Here is an 18,329-nt window from a genome sequence, read left to right as displayed (position 1 = left end):
AGGTGTTTATAGGGTACTGCATCTAAGCCATAGGATTTATGGGAGGTGAGAACTCCAGTAAAACAAAATAAATCCCATCTATCATGCAATGCATGGCTATTTTCTTCTTAACCATTTACATACCATAAACACGTCTACTTCCACATTGTTCAGGGCCAGATGAGGTTAGTAAGCCACTGTACATCTCTTCAGCCAGCTAACAAACCTGTGGCACACTAAGTGTGTTTTGCGCAGCATTGAGCAGGCTCCTACTTCCACAGCACCAGCTGCCAGGTACCTTGACACACAAAGATCTTATGCAGAAGGGAGCTATTTATTTGCTTGGGTGAGCAGTCATTCAAAGTCAGCTCTGCTTTGAGATGCCCCTCAAGTGCTTATCAACAGACAAGACAACTGCTATTATTACCCAGTGCTAACAAAGAACAAGCGATGCGGCATGGAATGTAGAACAGAGGCAGCCTTCACTTTCAAGAGCTGCAGCTCTAAAACAGAGACAGGGGAGAAAATGCCTTACAGTGGCAAGAATAAGAAGCCCATTTCAAACATATTATTAACTCACTTCTTGAGGATAATGAAAAATTAGCAGCTCTCTAGAAGACAATTCGTACCACAGTTACTATCGCCCAGAAGTTGCGAAAGATCATTCAAATCTATTGTCACAACTGTTGCTATTTTTTGCTGCTAACAAGAGCCCAAGATATTTTGGTATTTTCTTTTGGATATTTTATCTTTTTTTAATAAAATATTAAAATATCCACTGTAACCCGGGTCTTGCACCTGGAAGATGTAAAGTGCTGACTGGAGAAAGCAAGGAGAGTTACACAGCTACAATGCAAACGTTGAACTCGTTTCACCATTTTCTATCTAAGATTTCTTTCACATTGCCAGATCAACACTATATTTAGTCAGAAACTGTTTCCTTTTTGTGCAGCTTAACACAAGTATTCTCCCAATGCCTTTGAAAACAATCTGCTGTACTGGATCATGGAAATTGGAAAGAGAAATCCTTTAGAAATGCAAGAGAAATGGATTGGCCCTGGCTTTGCTCAGAGGGCAAATGGCAGCGAAAGTGAACACGCAGTGTCAGTGGTGAGAAGGAAATGCTTTGAAAATCCTTTATCCCAAGCTAAGAAGACAATACTAGGAACAGTGTTAGCACTTATTAAAACAATACAGTCTGTGCATTTGTCTTGATGGCAGCCTGCATGGAAGAGAGCAAGAACACCCATTAAACTAGGTCAGCTTTGCACTTAAAATATCTACGAAGGAGAAGCAGCTTGTGAACAGAGAGGATGCTATCGCCCAAGCCCTGAACAAACGGCATAGTATCTCTGTAACTGGTTTAGAAATATACCCTAGGATTTAAACTCAGTTTTGCTCTGCAGAGAGAAAAAGGTAAGACAGAAAGGCAAGGCATTTTTAGGATGTCAAACAGTCCCTATTGTGCCCATCACCCTTTTTTATAGGCCTCCTTGTAAGTGCAATTATCCAAACAGGGAATCGGGAACCAGACAGATAATTATCTTTGGGAAGAAAAAAAAGCCAGGTGCAAACTAAATTTGCTTTTCGCAGGCTCCTGGGAAGTTTGAATTGATGATCTGATGGCTCAGACAGTGAGGAAAAACATTGGAGCAATTGTAGGGTGACTCTAACAAGAAAAGAATAAGAGGAGTTGGGGGAAACAGTTCTCTCTCATTTTATGTAAAAGGAGAGCATTGAATATCACAGCCAGCTTGTGACTTATGATGAGTAATTAAGTCATTAAAATAATTAACTGCAATAATTAAACTAAAACCTTCATGCAGCAGAAGGGGCAGGTAGTGCTACAGCCTTCTAAAGCTATATTCACCTGGAGAATAACAGGTTTCTAGGGGAACCTGTTGATCTGCTGGGACCTTCAATTTATCCAACACTGTCATAGAAGGAGAGCTCAGGAAATTTGGACATCTCTGCCTTCAAACATTATGTGTGGAAGTAAACTGAAATGTACATAACACAGTCCAGGACTGTAGTTACACCTTTCAGAGAGAAGGTTTAATTAAGCTAATAAACCTCTAATGCAAAATAGTGCATCCAGGTGCCATCAAAGCATCTGGTTAGCCACAAGTGGTGTGCGCTTTGCTTGTCTCTCAAACAGGACTGTTATCTCCATGTCCTTCTTAGGAGCATAGTCTTCATTCTATTCAATAATGTCTCATATCATAGTAGGTGAGACATTACGAATCAGGTGAATGCTTTCAAAACTTCCCTTCTGGGTTGATCTTCTCTGGACCAACAAAACTCGATCCTTCAGCCTTTCAGGGTATGAAGAATGAGGAAAGCCCATCAAGACCTTTCCTCGTTTGGATTCTAACCTTTAGCTGTATCAGGGTCATAGGCAGCAGACCTCATGAACTCATTTCACCAGAGGCAAGCAAAACCTAACATAAGTAGCTGCCATTTCAGCACATTTCTCTTCTCCCCCTAACTTGAGTGAAGTTTTTAAGCCATTGACTGGTCAGAGAGCTCCAAACCACAGCCTTCCACTGCAGCGCCAGCATGCTTTTTTCAACTAATAATTATTTGTCTTCCAATGTTACAAGCAGCAAAAAGAGCTGCTGAATTGACAAAACTCTAGATGAAGAAGCCGAGCCTATGGACTATTCTTGAAGCCTGTGGGGCTCCTGTCCTCATGGAGGAACCAAAGTGCTGACTAAAGACATGTGCATGCATAGCCTTCAACTTGGTTAAATACTAAAAAAATACTGGCACTCCAAGTGTTAATCTTCAGTCTTCTTGTGCTTCTGGCTTTTAGAGAAAAGTAGAGGCTACAGCAGAGCAAAAAAAACACCATTCTTCTTAAATCATCCCATTAAAAAGACTGCTAGATCTAACTGGAACCCTTCAGTAATAGGACAAGAGGACAACAGCCTCACGTCTTCCTGCTCCTTGCTAAGCTGAATGAGTGCTACAATGTTAGTTAAAATTAATTGCTCTTAATGGGCATCCATTACATGCTCCAAACTCTGAGCACAGCACAAGACACAAATACTAGAACTGATCTTTTTGCAAGAACTGGGAGGCTTCAGGTGGAGAGGCAGCCACAACATGAGAAATAGCACTTCAGGCTCCAGCCTGTGGTTCTTTTCCTTGTAGGCTTTCCATGTTCACAATCCCCCAGAGCACTGTAAAAAGGGTAACGACCCAAAAAAGGTAATCTATGATTATTTTTCTCCCCCCTTTTTCCTTCTTTTGTCATCACTTTGCTCTATTTCACTGGAAATGGTGTTGCCAGTTCATGGCCAATACATTTCTTGCCACCTGGATGAGTTTCCTTCAGACCCTGACTGCATTTAACCCTACAGGGACACTGTAGTAAAGAAACCTGCCAATAAAAACATGTTTTACCCTAGAATATCTTCCCTAGGGGGAGCACCATCCTCACACGCGTACTCAAGCCCATCTCTAGTTTATATAAAGAGCCTACAGTTAAACTTCAGTCGTCACGTACCTCTCCCTGTCACCTGCTAAGAAACCCCAGCTGCTACATCATCATCCCCATCACTTACAAACACACAGAGTGTTCCAATTTCAGAACATTTCTCAAGCTTCTTCACACATGAGCTGCCGAACACATGGTTTTCTTTCCAAATACTTCACGAGAATGTTGGCTAACAAATGCTCCCAAGAATCTGGCAATCGCCTTGTGGGTAATTTATAAAAAGAAAAAGCAGTGAAATAAAATCCTACTTTGGGGCCAATATTTCTTTCTCTTTCTTTTTTTTTCTTTTGCTGAGCCTCACTGGCTGGTTTCCTTCTTTTTCCTCAACCCTGCTCTTGCTGGCTTGTTTTTACGTCCAGGACTGGATGTGGCAGTGAGCATGGCCCAAAAGCGGAGCACATTGGTTGTGGAAATAAGGCTTTTAGGTGTGTAAATCCTACAGCACCTTGCCAAGCTCCAGATGCTGTGCCAGGCATCCAGCAATGACCCCGTTGACTTGCCCTCACCCGCTCCTGCAGCATCCTCTGCTCAGCAGAGGCAGACAGGACCTCAAATGTGTTATGAGCAGGACTGAACAAAGGTTTGTGATTACCTGTTTTCTCAGAGGGAGAGAAGTGACGCAGAGAGAAACGCAGTGACTCATTCGGAACACTTTGGGGATGGAAATGATGTTAGAAACCAGACTGAGCTGCACAAAGCCCTGCATTTACAGACACTTACTGAGTCCAGAGCTACCCATGCAGAAATGGTGTAAATTAACCCAAAAGCAGCAGTTCATGAGGAAATGGAGGGAGTGGAATTAATATTACTTTTGTTAGAAGGAACTGAGCAAATCTCTTTAGGCATACATTTTGTACCATGCTTAAGCAACTGTCCCACATGAAGGTGTAACCCATTGGGAACTGAGCATATGTAAGACCTTCATACAACAACACAAGCACTGATGGTTTTCAAACAGGAAACACAAGAACAGGCTCCTAATTGAAGCAGAGTGAAACCAAGCCATGGCCAGGGATGTTGTGGGGCTCCTCTTCTACCAAGAAGCAGCCACCAGCAGGCACAACAGCATCTCATCTTGTTTTCTTCTCACTGCAGTATCCCAGTGCCTCCACAGCATGTGAACACTGCTTGGGGGATGCTTGTCAGAAAGCTGACAGCGTGTTTTCCCCATAAATGGCTGCTCAGATTTGAATACTGTGTCTGTTTATACTTGGCAACAAGAGATCCTACCAAAGACAACACTAAAACACCATAAGGGTCAGGGTGGAAGGAAGGGCATTTGTCAGTGGAGCTGACAAAAGGTATCGATGTCTTGAGCATTGTCTCACACGTTCAGCCCATTCTAGCTGCAGAGAGCAGCCTAAGACAAACCAGAGGGTGGCCATGCCCTGTGCCAAAGGGATTGGAGCAGTTTGCCCAATGCAAACATTGCAGATGATGCTGAGAGCAGAGGTTTTTATCCCCAGCTGGCTTGCTTTGCCTCTTGCCCCTTGGCAATGCAAAGTTGCTGATGGCCAGCCTCCCACTCTGGATCAAGCGCTACAAAACACTTGGGGATACAGGCAGCAAGTCAACACATCATGCGAAGAGAAACGAAACAGGACAGAGTCTTGCAGCCCATCTTATCCAACTTCTTGGCTGCATCCACAGCCAGGATGGAATTCTCTGGTGGGTGGAGCTGTCTTTGCTCTTGTTTCCACATAAAAGGAAAAAGACTGTTGTTTTCTCTGGAGTATAGCAATGCATTAGAGCAAACTCAGAGGGGGTGTGAATGCCCTAGTGCTTTCCCAGATGTATTACACCCAGGGACATGGTCACAGCGGCTCTCAATGACCATTCACAGAATACTCTTTCTCAAACCCCATCTCCAGTAGGAAAGAGGGGAGAGCTCACTTACATCCCTATCACTTATGTGATGATTTGGGTACCCCAGGGGGTACAAGCAGAGGATGCCTCCATCATGTTCTAGGCAGGTGCCAGAAAGTGGTGGAGTCACCATCCCTGGAGGTATTTAAAAGGTGTGTAGATGGGACATAGCTTAGTGGTGGACTTGGCAGTGCTGGGGTAAAGGTTGGACTTGGTGATCTTAAAGGTGTTTTCCAACCTAGATGATGCTATGATTCAACGAACACAACCTGTGAAAAGCTCCGCACGTTTATGGCTTCCCACCACAATAATGCTCTGCTCAAACCTGCTTCCGTGTTAATGCTGGCTGCTGTAGAAGAAGCAAGGAAAGTAACAGCTATGCCCCCTCCCTCCCTCGCACATTCCCTTCCATATGAGGAGACACAGTACCTTCTGCAGTGGGTCCTAATGTGTCTATTGCTTCTTGTGGGACTTGAGGCAGGGCAGCAGTAGCAGTGGCCAGCAGATGGGGATTGTCTAGAACAACCGCTGCCTCCATCTCTTGTCCTGACACTGCGGGAGGAGAGGGCTCTATTTCAAACTGAGCCTCTTCAAGGTTCCTGGGTCCCTGTGTTGGTTCCACATGTGGAGCACTGGTACTAATTACAGTGTCTGGGACAGAGGCTTCCCCTGCAATTGAGTGCGTCACAGATCCAGATGTTGCGTCAGGAATTTCCTTCTCAGGAGCACCAGTGGGCTCACTACTGGCCAAAGATGTGGCAGCTATGTCTGTGCTAGCAGCTGTATCGATGTTAGCAGCAGGCAATGCAGATGCTTCTCCACCGGTTTCATGGACTGTGGATGTTTCTCTGCTGATTTCAGGAAATGCAGATGTTTCCCCACTGGTTTCATGGACTGTGGATGTTTCTATGCTGGTCTCAGGAAATGCAGATGTTTCACCCCTGGCTTCTTGGTTTGTGGATGTTTCTATTCTGACTTCAGGAAACGCAGACGTTTCCCCACTTACTTCTTGAACTGTGGATGTTTCTATGATGATTTCAGGATAGGCAGATGTTTCACCCCTGGCTTCTTGACTCGTTGGTGTTTCTATGCTAATCCCAGGGAATGCAGATGTTTCCCCACTGATTTCATGGACTGTAGAAGTTTCTATGTTGATCTCGGGAAATGCAGACGTTTCACCTCGGGCTTCTTGACTTGTGGATGTTTCTATTCTAATTTCAGGAAAGGGAGATGTTTCTCCACTGATTTCATGGACTGCTGAAGTTTCTATGCTAATTTCAGGAAAGGCAGAATTTTCCTCACTAATATCATGGATCGTCGAAGTCTCTATGCTGATTTCAGGAAATGCAGATGTTTCCCCACTGGTTTTGTGGACTGTTGATGTTTCTATGCTTATTTCAGGAAAGGCAGATGATTCCCCACTAGTCTCATGGACTGTGGATGTTTCTATACTAATTTCAGGGTAGGCAGATGTTTCACCCCTGGCTTCTTGATTTGTGGATGTTTCTATTCTGATTTCAGGAAATGCAGAACTTTCTCCACTGATTTCATGGACTGTCGATGTTTCTATGGTAATTTCAGGAAAGGCAGACGTTTCTCCACTGATTTCATGGACTGTTGAGGTTTGAATGCTGATTTCGGGAAAAGCAGATGTTTCCCCACTATTTTCATGGACTGTGGATGTTTCTATGCTGATTTCAGGGTAAGCAGACGTCTCACCCCTGGCTTCTTGACTTGTAAACGTTTCTATCCTGATTTCAGGAAACGCAGACGTTTCCCCACTGATGTCTTGACTTGTGGATGTTTCTATTCGAATCTCAGGAAATGCAGATGCTTCCCCACTGATTCCTTGTATTGTGGATGTTTCCATGCTGCTTTCAGGAAACGCAGAGGTTTCCCCACTTACTTCTTGAGCTGTGGATGTTTCTATGATGATTTCAGGGTAGCCAGATGTTTCACCCCTGGCTTCTTGACTTGTGGATGTTCCTATGAACACTTCTGGAAATGCAGATGTTTCCCCACTGATTTCTGGGATTGCTGATGTTTCTATGCTAAATTCAGGAAAGGCAGATGTCTCCCCACTGGTTTCTTGAACTGTGGATGTTTCTACAGTAGTTTCATGAAATGCAGATGTTTCACCACTGATTTCTTGAGTCGTGGATGTTTCTATACCAGTTTCAGGAAATGCAGGTGTTTCACCACTGATTTCATAAGCTGTTGATGTTTCTACACCACTTTCTGGCAATGCAGATGTTTCCCCACTTAGTTCACCAGATGCAGAGGCCTCACCACTTGGCCCAAAACCGTAGGGGAACGTGACGGCTGTTTCCCCACCCAGCTCCTGTGATACCGTTGGTCTTGTCACAACTTCTAGATCAGAAGTGACCAAAGTGACTTCTGGAAGCCCCGAGGCCTCCCCACTAACGTCAGTCACTGCTGAAGATTGGCCACTTAGATCTGTGGCTCCAGGGATGTCTCCAGTGATGTATGGAATCCCGGATAGCTCTCCACTGAAGTCTCCTGTCCCTGAAGGAAACCCACTGGTCTCCATGGCTCCAGACCCTTCTCCAGAGAGTCCTCTGTCTCCAGAAGGAAATCCACTGATTTCTATTACCCCAGAAGGCCCTTCTCCCACCTCCTGTGCAACTGATGTCTGTGTTACAGCTTCTATCAAAGTCGTATCCACAAGAGAGACTGTGGGAAAGCCAGAGGTGAGTCCACTTCCCTCTCCAGACAGTAGCCCACTGCTGACATCGACTCCAGAGACTTCTCCACTGCTGTCAATCACTCCACTTGGATGCCCACTCATCTCAAACACTCCAGAAACACTCCCACCAAAGTCCACGTGCCCGGAAGGCTCCCCACTGATGTCTGAGCTCCCAGATGCCATGCCTGATGCATGTTCACCTCCTGAAGGCAACCCACTGATTTCCAAGATCTCTTTTGCTTCTGCTCCAGTAACTGAGGGGGCTGTGGTCACTTCTTCCAAATTGGCATCTACAAAGGTAATTCCTGAGGCCTCACCGCTTCCATCAGTACCAGAAGGAAGGCCACTCATGTCCACCAGACCACTGATCTCATGTGTTCCAGATGGTTCTCCACTGACATCCAGTCCTGAGGGCAACCCACTGAGCTCAAGCCCTCCAGAGGGCTCCCCGCTGAGCTCAGGGACCCCGGAAGGCTCCCCACTGAGCTCAAGCCCTCCAGAGGGCTCCCCGCTGAGCTCAGGGACCCCGGAAGGCTCCCCACTGAGCTCAGACCTTCCAGAGGGCTCCCCGCTGAGCTCAGGGACCCCAGAAGGCTCCCCACTGAGCTCAGGCCCTCCGGAGGGCTCCCTGCTGAGCTCAGGGACCCCGGAAGGCTCCCCACTGAGCTCAGGCCCTCCGGAGGGCTCCCCGCTGAGCTCTTCTCCCAGTGGTAACCCTTGGGCTCTGCCACTCGTGTCCCACTCAGCGGATGGGAGCCCTGAGAGGTCTCCTTCACCACTGACTCCAATGGATCCTTTTCCCTCCTCTTGCCGCTCTGGTGCTGTTGTTGCAACTTCCACCAATGTGGTATCCACAAGAGAGACAGTAGGAAAACCAGAGGCGAGTCCACTTTCTTCTCCAGATGACACGCCACTGACTAGTTCAGTGCCAGATGTTTCTCCACTAAATCCAAAAGGCAGCCCACTGCTTTCCACTCCAGATGGCATCCCACTAATCTCTGGTATCCTTGAAATAGACACTGATACATCTTCCTCTGCAGAAGATAAGCCACTGATGTCAACAACACCAGAAGTCACACCACTCAGGTCCCCTGAGGGTAGCCCGCTTTCTTCAGGTAGAAAGCCACTGGTGTGCAGGTCTACTGATGGTAATCCACTTTCTCCAGTCCCTGAGTGTTCTCCACCAAGTCCAAAACCTCCAGAAGATGGTTCTCCACTTGTATCCGGGACTCCGGATACCCAGCCAGATGCTGAAGATTCGCCACTGACTTGATGCTCTCCAGACTCAATCACCTCCCCTGACACTTCGCTGACGGAAGCATCTGTAGGTGTTTCCTCTGGTATTATGGTAGTAGGGGGAAAAGCAGATGGGGTCACTGGAAAAGAAAGAGAAAACAAAGAGAGGAAGATAGGAAGATTATTTACTAAACTATTCTAAAAAGGCTATTAATTTCCTGATTGACCTTATCTCTATGCTGATACCTTTGAGGTAAAGGCATAAAGTCTCATGTGCTTGCAGAAATAATTTGGTCCCTTCAAATTTGTTAATGAAAATTGAGGATGCTGGCAACAGCCACACTAATTCTCAGGTGCCACAACCAAGCTACTGCTTCCTTGGAGATAACATTTGGAAGAGAAAAAGACTGGTGCTGCTGTAATCACGCTGCAGCTCTGTCCTCTGTAGAAGACATGACACGAGATCTGTTTCTAGTTTGTCATCCCAGATACACAACAACATATTTTGTGAGGTGCTCTAGCAATGCTGCACGTGCCGGTCATTCATTCAGTCCTAGATAGAAGTTCAATAATACATGTGTAACTCCTTCTGCATGCACAGACTCAGCCTTTGCTAATATGGTGATAATCATTTAGATTTAGAGGAATTCCCCTTCAGCAAGGACACAGCCCATTTATTCTGTGAGTGTCCCAACCCTGCAACACCAGCCGAGCATGACACAGGAGATGGGGAAGCTCTGACCCACCTGAGAGCAGCGACACATCGGTTGGGAACACCTCAGTCCCCCAGGCTGTCTGATTCTCAGGTTGAGTGGCAAACTCTGTCTCCACGGTCACCTCCTCCCCAGAGGGTACCCCCTCCACTCCAGGGATCACTTGGGTTGCCAACACATCTTCTTCAAAGAGCGAGGTGACCCCTTCCTCCTCCGCAGGTGGCAGGGCTGGAACAGAAAGGAACTGGAGTGAGCTCCCAACAAGTCACAGTCCAGGATGCTCATGCTTTCCCAAGCTGGCACCCCAATATTCCCAACCTCCCTTGTGGAATGCTGCTCCCTGAGGAGACAGCTTTGCACACCCTGCAATGGGTGGGAAGGTACCTCTGAAGCAGAAGGCGTGATGCCGAGACAGTGGGTCGGGAAAGCCCGTCTGGTTGTAGTGCTGGTAGATGGTTCTCACGCCAGGCGCATCCCCACCGCAGGCAGGACGGGGGTTCACAATGGGATAGCGAAGGCTGCCGTCGGCTAACCAGCCAGCATAGCATCTGTCCAGACCCTGCTTCCAGGCAACATGGAGCTGGCCAACAGAGGCCAGCGTGGCGTTTTGGCTCTCACAGTGCTGCTGAGCCTCTAGGAAGGTGAACTGCTCTGGCTGGGTTGCAAAGAACACCTCGCCTGAGGGATGGGAGAGGAAGCAGGCATGAGTCCCTGCATCCCATCCATACACATGCAGATGTGGAGGTGTGAAGCACGTTTTTGCTCCACAGCAGTGCCCATAGGAATGGGGAGAACGTACCCTTGAGCCTGTCAATGTAGCAGTACACATCATAGGTCTCTGAGGCTGGGCGCATGCCATACGACCGTACGCCCGGAGAGTTCTCTTTGTCTCCTACACAGTTACTTCGGGGGTTCACAATGGGATACCTACCAAAAGAAAAGGAGTTAACCCAAGGTCAGCCTTATGTACCCTGGACTGAAGAACCTCAGTGTACTTGGGAGCAAGACATAAGCACTTCACTGTTAGGGGTGCTCAGAGACCCCAGCATGACTTGGAAACAAGCCCACTTACAGCTTGGGGCGATGAATGCAAACTTTACTTCTACATGTCAGGGAGCTCACCCCTGCAGAATGTGTACACGGGTTAGGAATTGGGTAGGACGGGTTGAGAAGAACACATCTATTGGCCACTACATATCATGGCCTGAAGACAACCTTAAAAGCTGACTGCAAAGCTTTAGACACCAATGAGTATAGCAGCAGGACAAGCCAGAGAAAAGCCTCAGTTTCATGGGTAAGGAGTCATTTTGGGAGGTGTCTTCCCCACATCAGTACCTGACCGTCTGGTCCCGCAGCCAGCCGGCATCGCACTGGTCAAACCCAGCCTCATAGGCAGCCTGGAGCTGTTCTGGAGTGGCAATAACGGCGTTGTTCTCCAGGCAGGCCTGTTGGGCTTGGACGAAGGAGAAGGCGTATCTGCTGGTGCCAGCACGGTAGTGAAACACCACACCTGGGAGAGGAGATGCTGTGGTGAGACAATAGATATGGGACCCCCCTATACCAAGATGTGTGACCAGAAAGTGTCTTCCCAACAGCAGTGCAGGAACCAGTGCCTGACAATCCCACTTTGATGGAGATGTCTCATTCATTTAGCTCCACTGACATGTTCTGGGAATCTTCTTAGCTCTCCTCTAGGATCTTCCTACCTTGGCTTTCCCCTTTCTTGGAGGCAGATGCACATGGGAGCACAGTGTGACCACTGCAGCTCCAAGCATCAGCCAGCTGGGTCCTTTTCAGCCCATGGCGGGGTGGCTCACATCCTCCTCCTCACCCCTCCTTGTCATACAGCAATGGATGTACTCAGCCTATCCTTGACCCCAAACAGGCCTGCGCATATCCAGGGACCTTGTGATAGCAGAAGCTCAGGCTGTTTTCAGCTGAATGGTTACCCCAAGGAGAAACCGACCTTCAGGCTTCTCATTCCTGGTGACTTACCCGTGGGGGAGATGGGCTGCTCGGGGAGGAGACCAACACCAGGAGCTGCTGTCACTTGCACGAGCTGATCTTCCACTGTGAACACTGAAGAGGGCTCCAGCCCTGGTGTGGCAGTCACCCCCAGGGCCTCTTCCACCGTGCTCACCTCTGCTCCTTCGGTGGTGATGGCAGTGCCTAAGGTGATGGTGGTGACCCCTTCAGGCACAGCCCACACCCCCGTGACATCCTCCCTGGTCATGTTCTCCTCCTCTGGGGCCGCTGTCTCTACTGTGACACCGGTGGCAAAGAGATCGGGCAGGACAGTGAAGCCCTCATAGAGCTCGGTGGCGGTGGGGGTGATGTCCATGGGCTCCAGCGTGGCGATGCTGCCGCGGGCCTCCTCCTCGGTGGCGTTGCGGGGCAGTGACAGCTCCACCTCGGTGCGGGTGACGGTCTGCACAGTGAAAGCGCTGCCCAGCTCGCTTCCAGTCTCGTCAATGAACTGCCCTGGCACCAGAGTCTCAACGTCATCCCCTGCACCAGGACACAAAGCAGCGGTCAGAGAGGATGGGGTCAATTTAGCCCCCGAGAACCTGGGTCTTGGCTGGCTCTGAGGGGAGCAGGGAAATCGTGATGGTCTGGTAGAAGAAATGGTATCCTTGCTTCTGCTATTGCTTTCTACTACACCTCAGCACGAAGGGCATGTTCGTGAGTGGAGGCAATGAACCGCCACATGCGCCACAGCTGGTAAACCAGAGCAGACTTTCCTGGCTCTCATTCCGGCTCTTCCCGGGAACACCTTGCCCATATCCAAGTCTGCACTGACCTCTAGTGCCTGCTGCAAGGAATTCAAGGTGGCCGGAGGGAGGGGGTGCAGCTTGGATAACCTCAAGAGGTCTGAGCCGTGGAAGAAAGCCAACGGGAGAGAAGAGGGGTGGGTCAACACCACCTCTTGTATAGGTCAGGCATCCTTTCTGGATCTGCTTCCTACCCGAACACGAACAGAGCACCGAGCCCTTTGCCAAACCTGCTTTCATCCCCGCTTGAAACCAGCTTAAAGCAGCAAGAAGTTAGCTCTGGCCAGGGAGCCCCCGCTTCCTGATGCACTGCACACTGCTCATCCCACAGCCCCAGCACACTCACCGCTGTAGCAGATGGCGTCGTAGCGAGAGCTGGGGTGAGGGTACCCAGTCTGGTTGATGTACAGGTACACTGTGCGCACTCCCACCAGGTTCCCTCCGCAGTTGGGCCGTGCTCTGGAGATGGGGTAGCGGACGCTGCGATCGGCCAGCCAGCCGGCACTGCACACATCCATGCCATCCTTCCAGGCCAGGTACAGCTCCCCGGTGGTGGCCAAACGGGCCCCCAGGCTGCGGCACTTGTCAAAAGCTTCTTGGAAGGTGAACTTCTCGGGGGCGGTGGCGTAAAAGACTTTACCTGCAATCACAGCACCCGTTAACACAGGACTGAGCTGTGCAATTGAATCCCAGTTCCTCTGGTTTCCCCTTCCCAATCCTGAGAGTGTGGATAAGATGAAAAGCCCTGTGTGTTATGGCTGAACTGCAACCCCATGTTGGTGACTGTCCAAAAGAAAGGGATTCTTACAGGCTGAATACAGACATCCCAAACCAGCTGGAGCCACAGGGCAAGAGGAAGACAAAGGAAAAATTCAGTTCTGATGTGCTGAGTATTCCAATGGATCCCCGTCATAAGAGTGGGTGATGGGCACCTCAATGTCACACCCTCAATGGATGACCAGAGATGCCATGGATTCATGTGAAGGTTAGACAGACTCCACCCTCTGTAATGCATTAGTCATTTGACATTAAAATTGTCCAAGGTCTAACAAAGAGACCGTAGAGAACATCTGGCCTTGCTGGGTGTCTTTAACCTGTCTTGCCTCTAGACCCTTTGCCTTTCTATATTTACTGTTGTTCAGTCCAAGCACGATCAGAGCTTTGTCCTGCTTCTGCATCTAGTAACAATAAAAGCCCCAAATCACCTTGCATTTGCTCTGCATAGCAGTAAACATCATAGGTTTCATCTGGCTCACGGATGCCATAGGTCCTCACTCCTGGAAATTCATCCTTGTCACCGTAGCAGCGCTCCCGGGGCCAGTGGATGGGGTACCTGGGGAAAGAGAGTGTAAGGAGTGAGGGGGGCAGAACCCTGGCAGCCACAGTGAGGATAGGATGAAGCTGTGAAGCATTGCACAGTGTGGTGGGTTATGGCTTTTCCTGGGTTATGGGGAAGGGGAAGGATGATCTCCTATCCTGCCCTCCCCATGATGGTCCTGAGCACAGCAGGACCACTGGCAGAAGACGTCAGGCCGGGGTATCTCCCAGTGAGGGGTGCATTTGGGCATAGCATCATTTTGTTCATGGAAGACGAAGGATCAGGATTAAACCATTGCCCCCTCAGCTGTCATCACCAGATGAAGAGGACAGTGGTCACTCTGCTTTCCTGCTACAGATTCCCCCCTGGCAGAAAATGATGTGCAATCTACCACCTCCTTCTGCACACCAACTACAACAGCTGCCCTTTAGCAGGTTTCTCAACCATCTTCAGTCGGTGTCTTCATTACAGAAGCCTTTCCCTGTGATCCTGCTGTGGCTTTCCCCTCCACTGTTCCTTACCTGACAGTCTGATCAGCCAGCCAGCCAGCATCACACTGCTCGTACCCATCCTCGTAGGCAGCTTGCAGCTGCTCCGGAGTGGCAATGACAGCGCTGTTCTGGATACAGGCCTGCTTTGCTTTCTCAAAGTTCAAGGTGTACCTTGTGGAGATTGCTCTGTAGTGGAATACGACGCCTAGAAAACACAATGGTCATCACTCACACATCTGCTGGAGAGCAACCAGCCCCCTCCTTATAGAGAAGTTATGGATTTGGACAGATACTACTCGTATCAACTAGAAACAACGGACTATTTATGCTGATTGTATTTGAGCATCCCAAGCCAAGGATGACTTGATGGTTTCCTGTCACAGGACCTTGTGGAGCACACTGGTGACCTAGGACAGAGACTGCTCTCCCATAGTGCTGTAGCAAATTCATAGTGCATTAAAAACCAGTACCTGAATAGTAGTGTGAACACTGGGAGCAAACCCATTGCCCATAACACATTGCTAATATCACCATCAAGTCTTAATGCTTTCCTGACACAGCTCTGTGAAGCGTTCTAAGTGCAGGGTTCAGGAATCAGCCAGTGGGGCAGAGCAGGGACTGTGAAAGCTGCCACCTCCCAAGGTTCTATCAGGACCAAGGGTGCAGGGTGCCAACCACTGTACACAAACACCCAGGAAACAGTAACAAGAAGTAACTATACTGAAAGTGTCCAGACCTGCTGCAAAATACATCTTTTATAGAAGACGGCTATTGGTATGCTCTGGTCTGGCATGAGCGGGCTTTAAGTCAAGTGGAATATTCACCAGGAGGCAATGGGGAGCTCCCGGCCTCTGCTGTCAAACACAAGCTTCGCTGCATGTGAGCAGCAGAGACCTGACACTTAACTGTTGTAGTGGGAGCTGTCTCTGTCCTACGCTGAAAGCAAAAGCCCTGATCAGGATGAGACTTGTAGGAAACTTGTTATTTTATCCACCCATTACTAGGACGGGCTTTGTGAGATGATGGGAAAGGTTTTTCTAGAGCAGACCAATTCTCCAGCTGAGGGCATCCCATCTCCTAAAACGCTGGGAAGAAATAAAAGGTCTCGTAACAGCCCAGCTTCACCCCTCTGAGCAATAGCCCAGCGTGCCCAGCACCATCTCCTGCCAAGGTTGTCATCTGGTTGTCTCTGTAACCAACCTTCTGCCAGAAGAGTCATTTTATTACCATGAATTCTGCCATGAGTCACTTTACTGGTTTGTTTAGTCTGGTCCTAGCCTGCTAAAATAAATGACTGACCCATGGCTTCCACTCACCATCCCATTGCCTTATCTATGACCTGACTGAAAGGGTTTATGCCTATGGGAGAGCAGTACCTCCTCTGCCCGCATATTTCTTCCCCCCTTTCTGCCTTGCTTTTCCTTGAGAGGCAAGAGCAAGGGCAGGATCTCACCTTTCACTATGACCTCTATTGTGTCTTGTCTGTCCTCAATCCCATACATCACTTCACAGCGATAAATCCCAGTGTGGTTGGATCTCAGGGCCTTGATTTCCAAAGAGGCATCGGTAGGGATGGCCGGGTAATTGGGCAAAGAGATCACCTCCCTGTACTCGGTGTTGAGCCGGATTTTCCCACCGGTAGCCACTAGCAAGACAACTTCGGTTCCATTGGAGAGCTTGCTCCATTTGATCCGTGGGGTTAGTAGAGCACTGGTGTCCTCTTCCTCTGGGATGTTGAAGTAACATGGGATGTTCAGGGAGCTTCCCAGGATAACACGTAGGGGTGACTGCTCAGGTATCTTGACTTCCAGGCCATCACTACTGTCTGCCAATTCCCAAACGAAATAATGCTAACATCAATAACAAATATAATCCCAAATATCCAGTGTTCCCATAAGCTCCAACGCCTGTATTTGCTTTGCAAACCTGTACACCTTCATATTCAGACATAAACTCTTTGGCTTAGTCTGCTGAAAATAACTTTCAGAAAGGGAAGTTACAGCAACCTTGTGCCATGGTTGCTTTGGGGATTTAGACCAGTGCTGGATGTGAGAATGTAGGGCTCTGCTGCAGTCCACACTGACAGATCACACCTAATAGGGTTTAAAGAGCAGAATGCTGAAATTCCCTTATTTTCCCCATAAATCTCCCTTTTCCTGGAGCTACTTCTCTGGCTCTCAAGTACAAGAGCAGTGAGAGGTTATGGCACAGTGGTCATCCCAACAGAGGAACAGCACATTGTTCAGTCCCACTTTCCCACAGCCCAAGGCACATACCTGAGAGCTCCACAGAGGCAGCTGCGGTGATGACTTGCAAACACACAAACACTAATAGTAAAGTGGTCATAGTTTACCTGCAAGAAACAACACAGTGAGAAAGGATTTATGAGAGCTGCATGCTCAGAGGGAGCAGAGAGCTGTGGATGCTGCTGCAGGGCAGCGAGACGATTTTGGTCACCCCTTACGTGTGGCAGTGAAAGCTGGTCCTTGGGGAAGAACGCTGTCTCAAAGTGCCTCTTGCTTCAGGAAATGAGTCTGAGACAAATAAGATGCTCTGCTATGTACGACAGACTGAAGAGTTATTATAGATCACTTTTTATATTGCTCTGCCATTCTCTCTCTTGTGATTTGATCTTACCCATGAAGCAGAAAGACAATTTAGTGACAGATATTCACTTACTGTGTATTTACTCAAAAGGGGCCATCACATCCACCAAGTCTTTGTCTTAGAGCAGGAGCTGCCCCTCACCAGCATCTCCCACTTAAATCATCACTGGCTCTTAGGCCAGACAGTTGGATGCATTTTACAGGTCTTAAAATGCTCTGAAGGGAAATCTGCCCTCTGCATGGCGGAAAAGGAAAAGGTTACAATGCTTTGGTCTGATACTCTTGCACTGACAGCATACGTAGACTTAACTGCAAATGGTTCCTGAATGGATACAAGAAATCCACAGGATACAACTCTGGGCATCTTAAATCCACCCTAAAAGTATCCTCCTGGGTTCCTTCAATTAGCCAGAGCAACCTGCTCTTTCTGAAACCTTTAGGAAAGGAAAGGAGCATCCTGCTAACACTGGATGGCAGAAGCAATTTAGTGAGGCCAACTAAATTAATCCTAACTGGATTATCATCCAGTGCAATATCATGAGATATTAAATGGCCACAAACACTCAAATTGGTTTGTATTTTGAATACAAACCATGTCCTCCAGCAACACAGCATCGTCTGGCATCACATCTCAGCCCTGACTCAGAAGGACCGCACCTACTGAATCACTGGTGTTTCCTGTGAGGTCACCTGTCCAAATATTGGCTGTTTAACTCCTATGATCTAGAAATATCCCAGCTGACAGTGAACACTGAGTATACGCCTATTGACCTCGCAGAAAGACATTAAGTGTCCTCACTGGCACAAGAAAAGGCCAAAAATAAACCTCATCCTCTACAGCCCGGCATTAACCTTTTCACTTATGAAAGAATTGACCTCCATGCACACATTCATTTCAACCTGACACATCACACAATCTTATCTTTGTGGAAGCTTTAGTTAATAGACCCAGCTACACTGGCAGACAATAAGAGAGAACAGGGCTGGAACACAACAGCAGAGAAGCTGCTTGAGCATGCAGCTGTAGGGCTGAACAAGATCAAATGGACGCGTCTCAATTGCTGCTGTTTATCGGAATAAAGTGTCAGGTAAGTGCCAACCTCAGGGAGAAACCATGGAACTGTACATATGTTTGGGTGT

The 18,329-nt window shown here is 48.2% G+C and overlaps 1 protein-coding gene across 3 annotated transcripts in view; it reads right to left on the bottom strand.

The window, feature by feature from the left end:
* ACAN (aggrecan) overlaps nucleotides 1-18,329 on the bottom strand; it is a 49,187-nt gene that overhangs the window by 9,428 nt on the left and 21,430 nt on the right. For all 3 annotated transcript variants that reach the window (XM_061371337.1, XM_061371338.1, XM_061371339.1), the window contains 11 exons: nucleotides 16,860-16,936; nucleotides 16,037-16,408; nucleotides 14,614-14,788; nucleotides 13,980-14,107; nucleotides 13,121-13,414; nucleotides 11,999-12,511; nucleotides 11,339-11,513; nucleotides 10,803-10,930; nucleotides 10,388-10,681; nucleotides 10,037-10,231; nucleotides 5,777-9,430 (listed from right to left, as the gene is read on the bottom strand). In XM_061371337.1, coding sequence (XP_061227321.1) covers nucleotides 5,777-9,430; nucleotides 10,037-10,231; nucleotides 10,388-10,681; nucleotides 10,803-10,930; nucleotides 11,339-11,513; nucleotides 11,999-12,511; nucleotides 13,121-13,414; nucleotides 13,980-14,107; nucleotides 14,614-14,788; nucleotides 16,037-16,408; nucleotides 16,860-16,929 — 5,998 coding nt within the window. In that variant the 5' untranslated portion in view covers nucleotides 16,930-16,936. The remainder of the gene's footprint in view (nucleotides 1-5,776; nucleotides 9,431-10,036; nucleotides 10,232-10,387; nucleotides 10,682-10,802; nucleotides 10,931-11,338; nucleotides 11,514-11,998; nucleotides 12,512-13,120; nucleotides 13,415-13,979; nucleotides 14,108-14,613; nucleotides 14,789-16,036; nucleotides 16,409-16,859; nucleotides 16,937-18,329) is intronic.

The sequence above is a fragment of the Neopsephotus bourkii genome, unplaced genomic scaffold (genome assembly GCF_033783945.1).
Source record: "Neopsephotus bourkii isolate Nb327-2 ecotype Australia unplaced genomic scaffold, CSIRO-AGI_Nbou_v1 NB_1572, whole genome shotgun sequence".
In the NCBI taxonomy this organism is placed as follows: Eukaryota; Metazoa; Chordata; class Aves; order Psittaciformes; family Psittacidae; genus Neopsephotus; species Neopsephotus bourkii.
The sequence above is the reverse complement of the archived record's forward strand: the minus strand, read 5'-3'. Positions and strand labels throughout refer to the sequence as shown.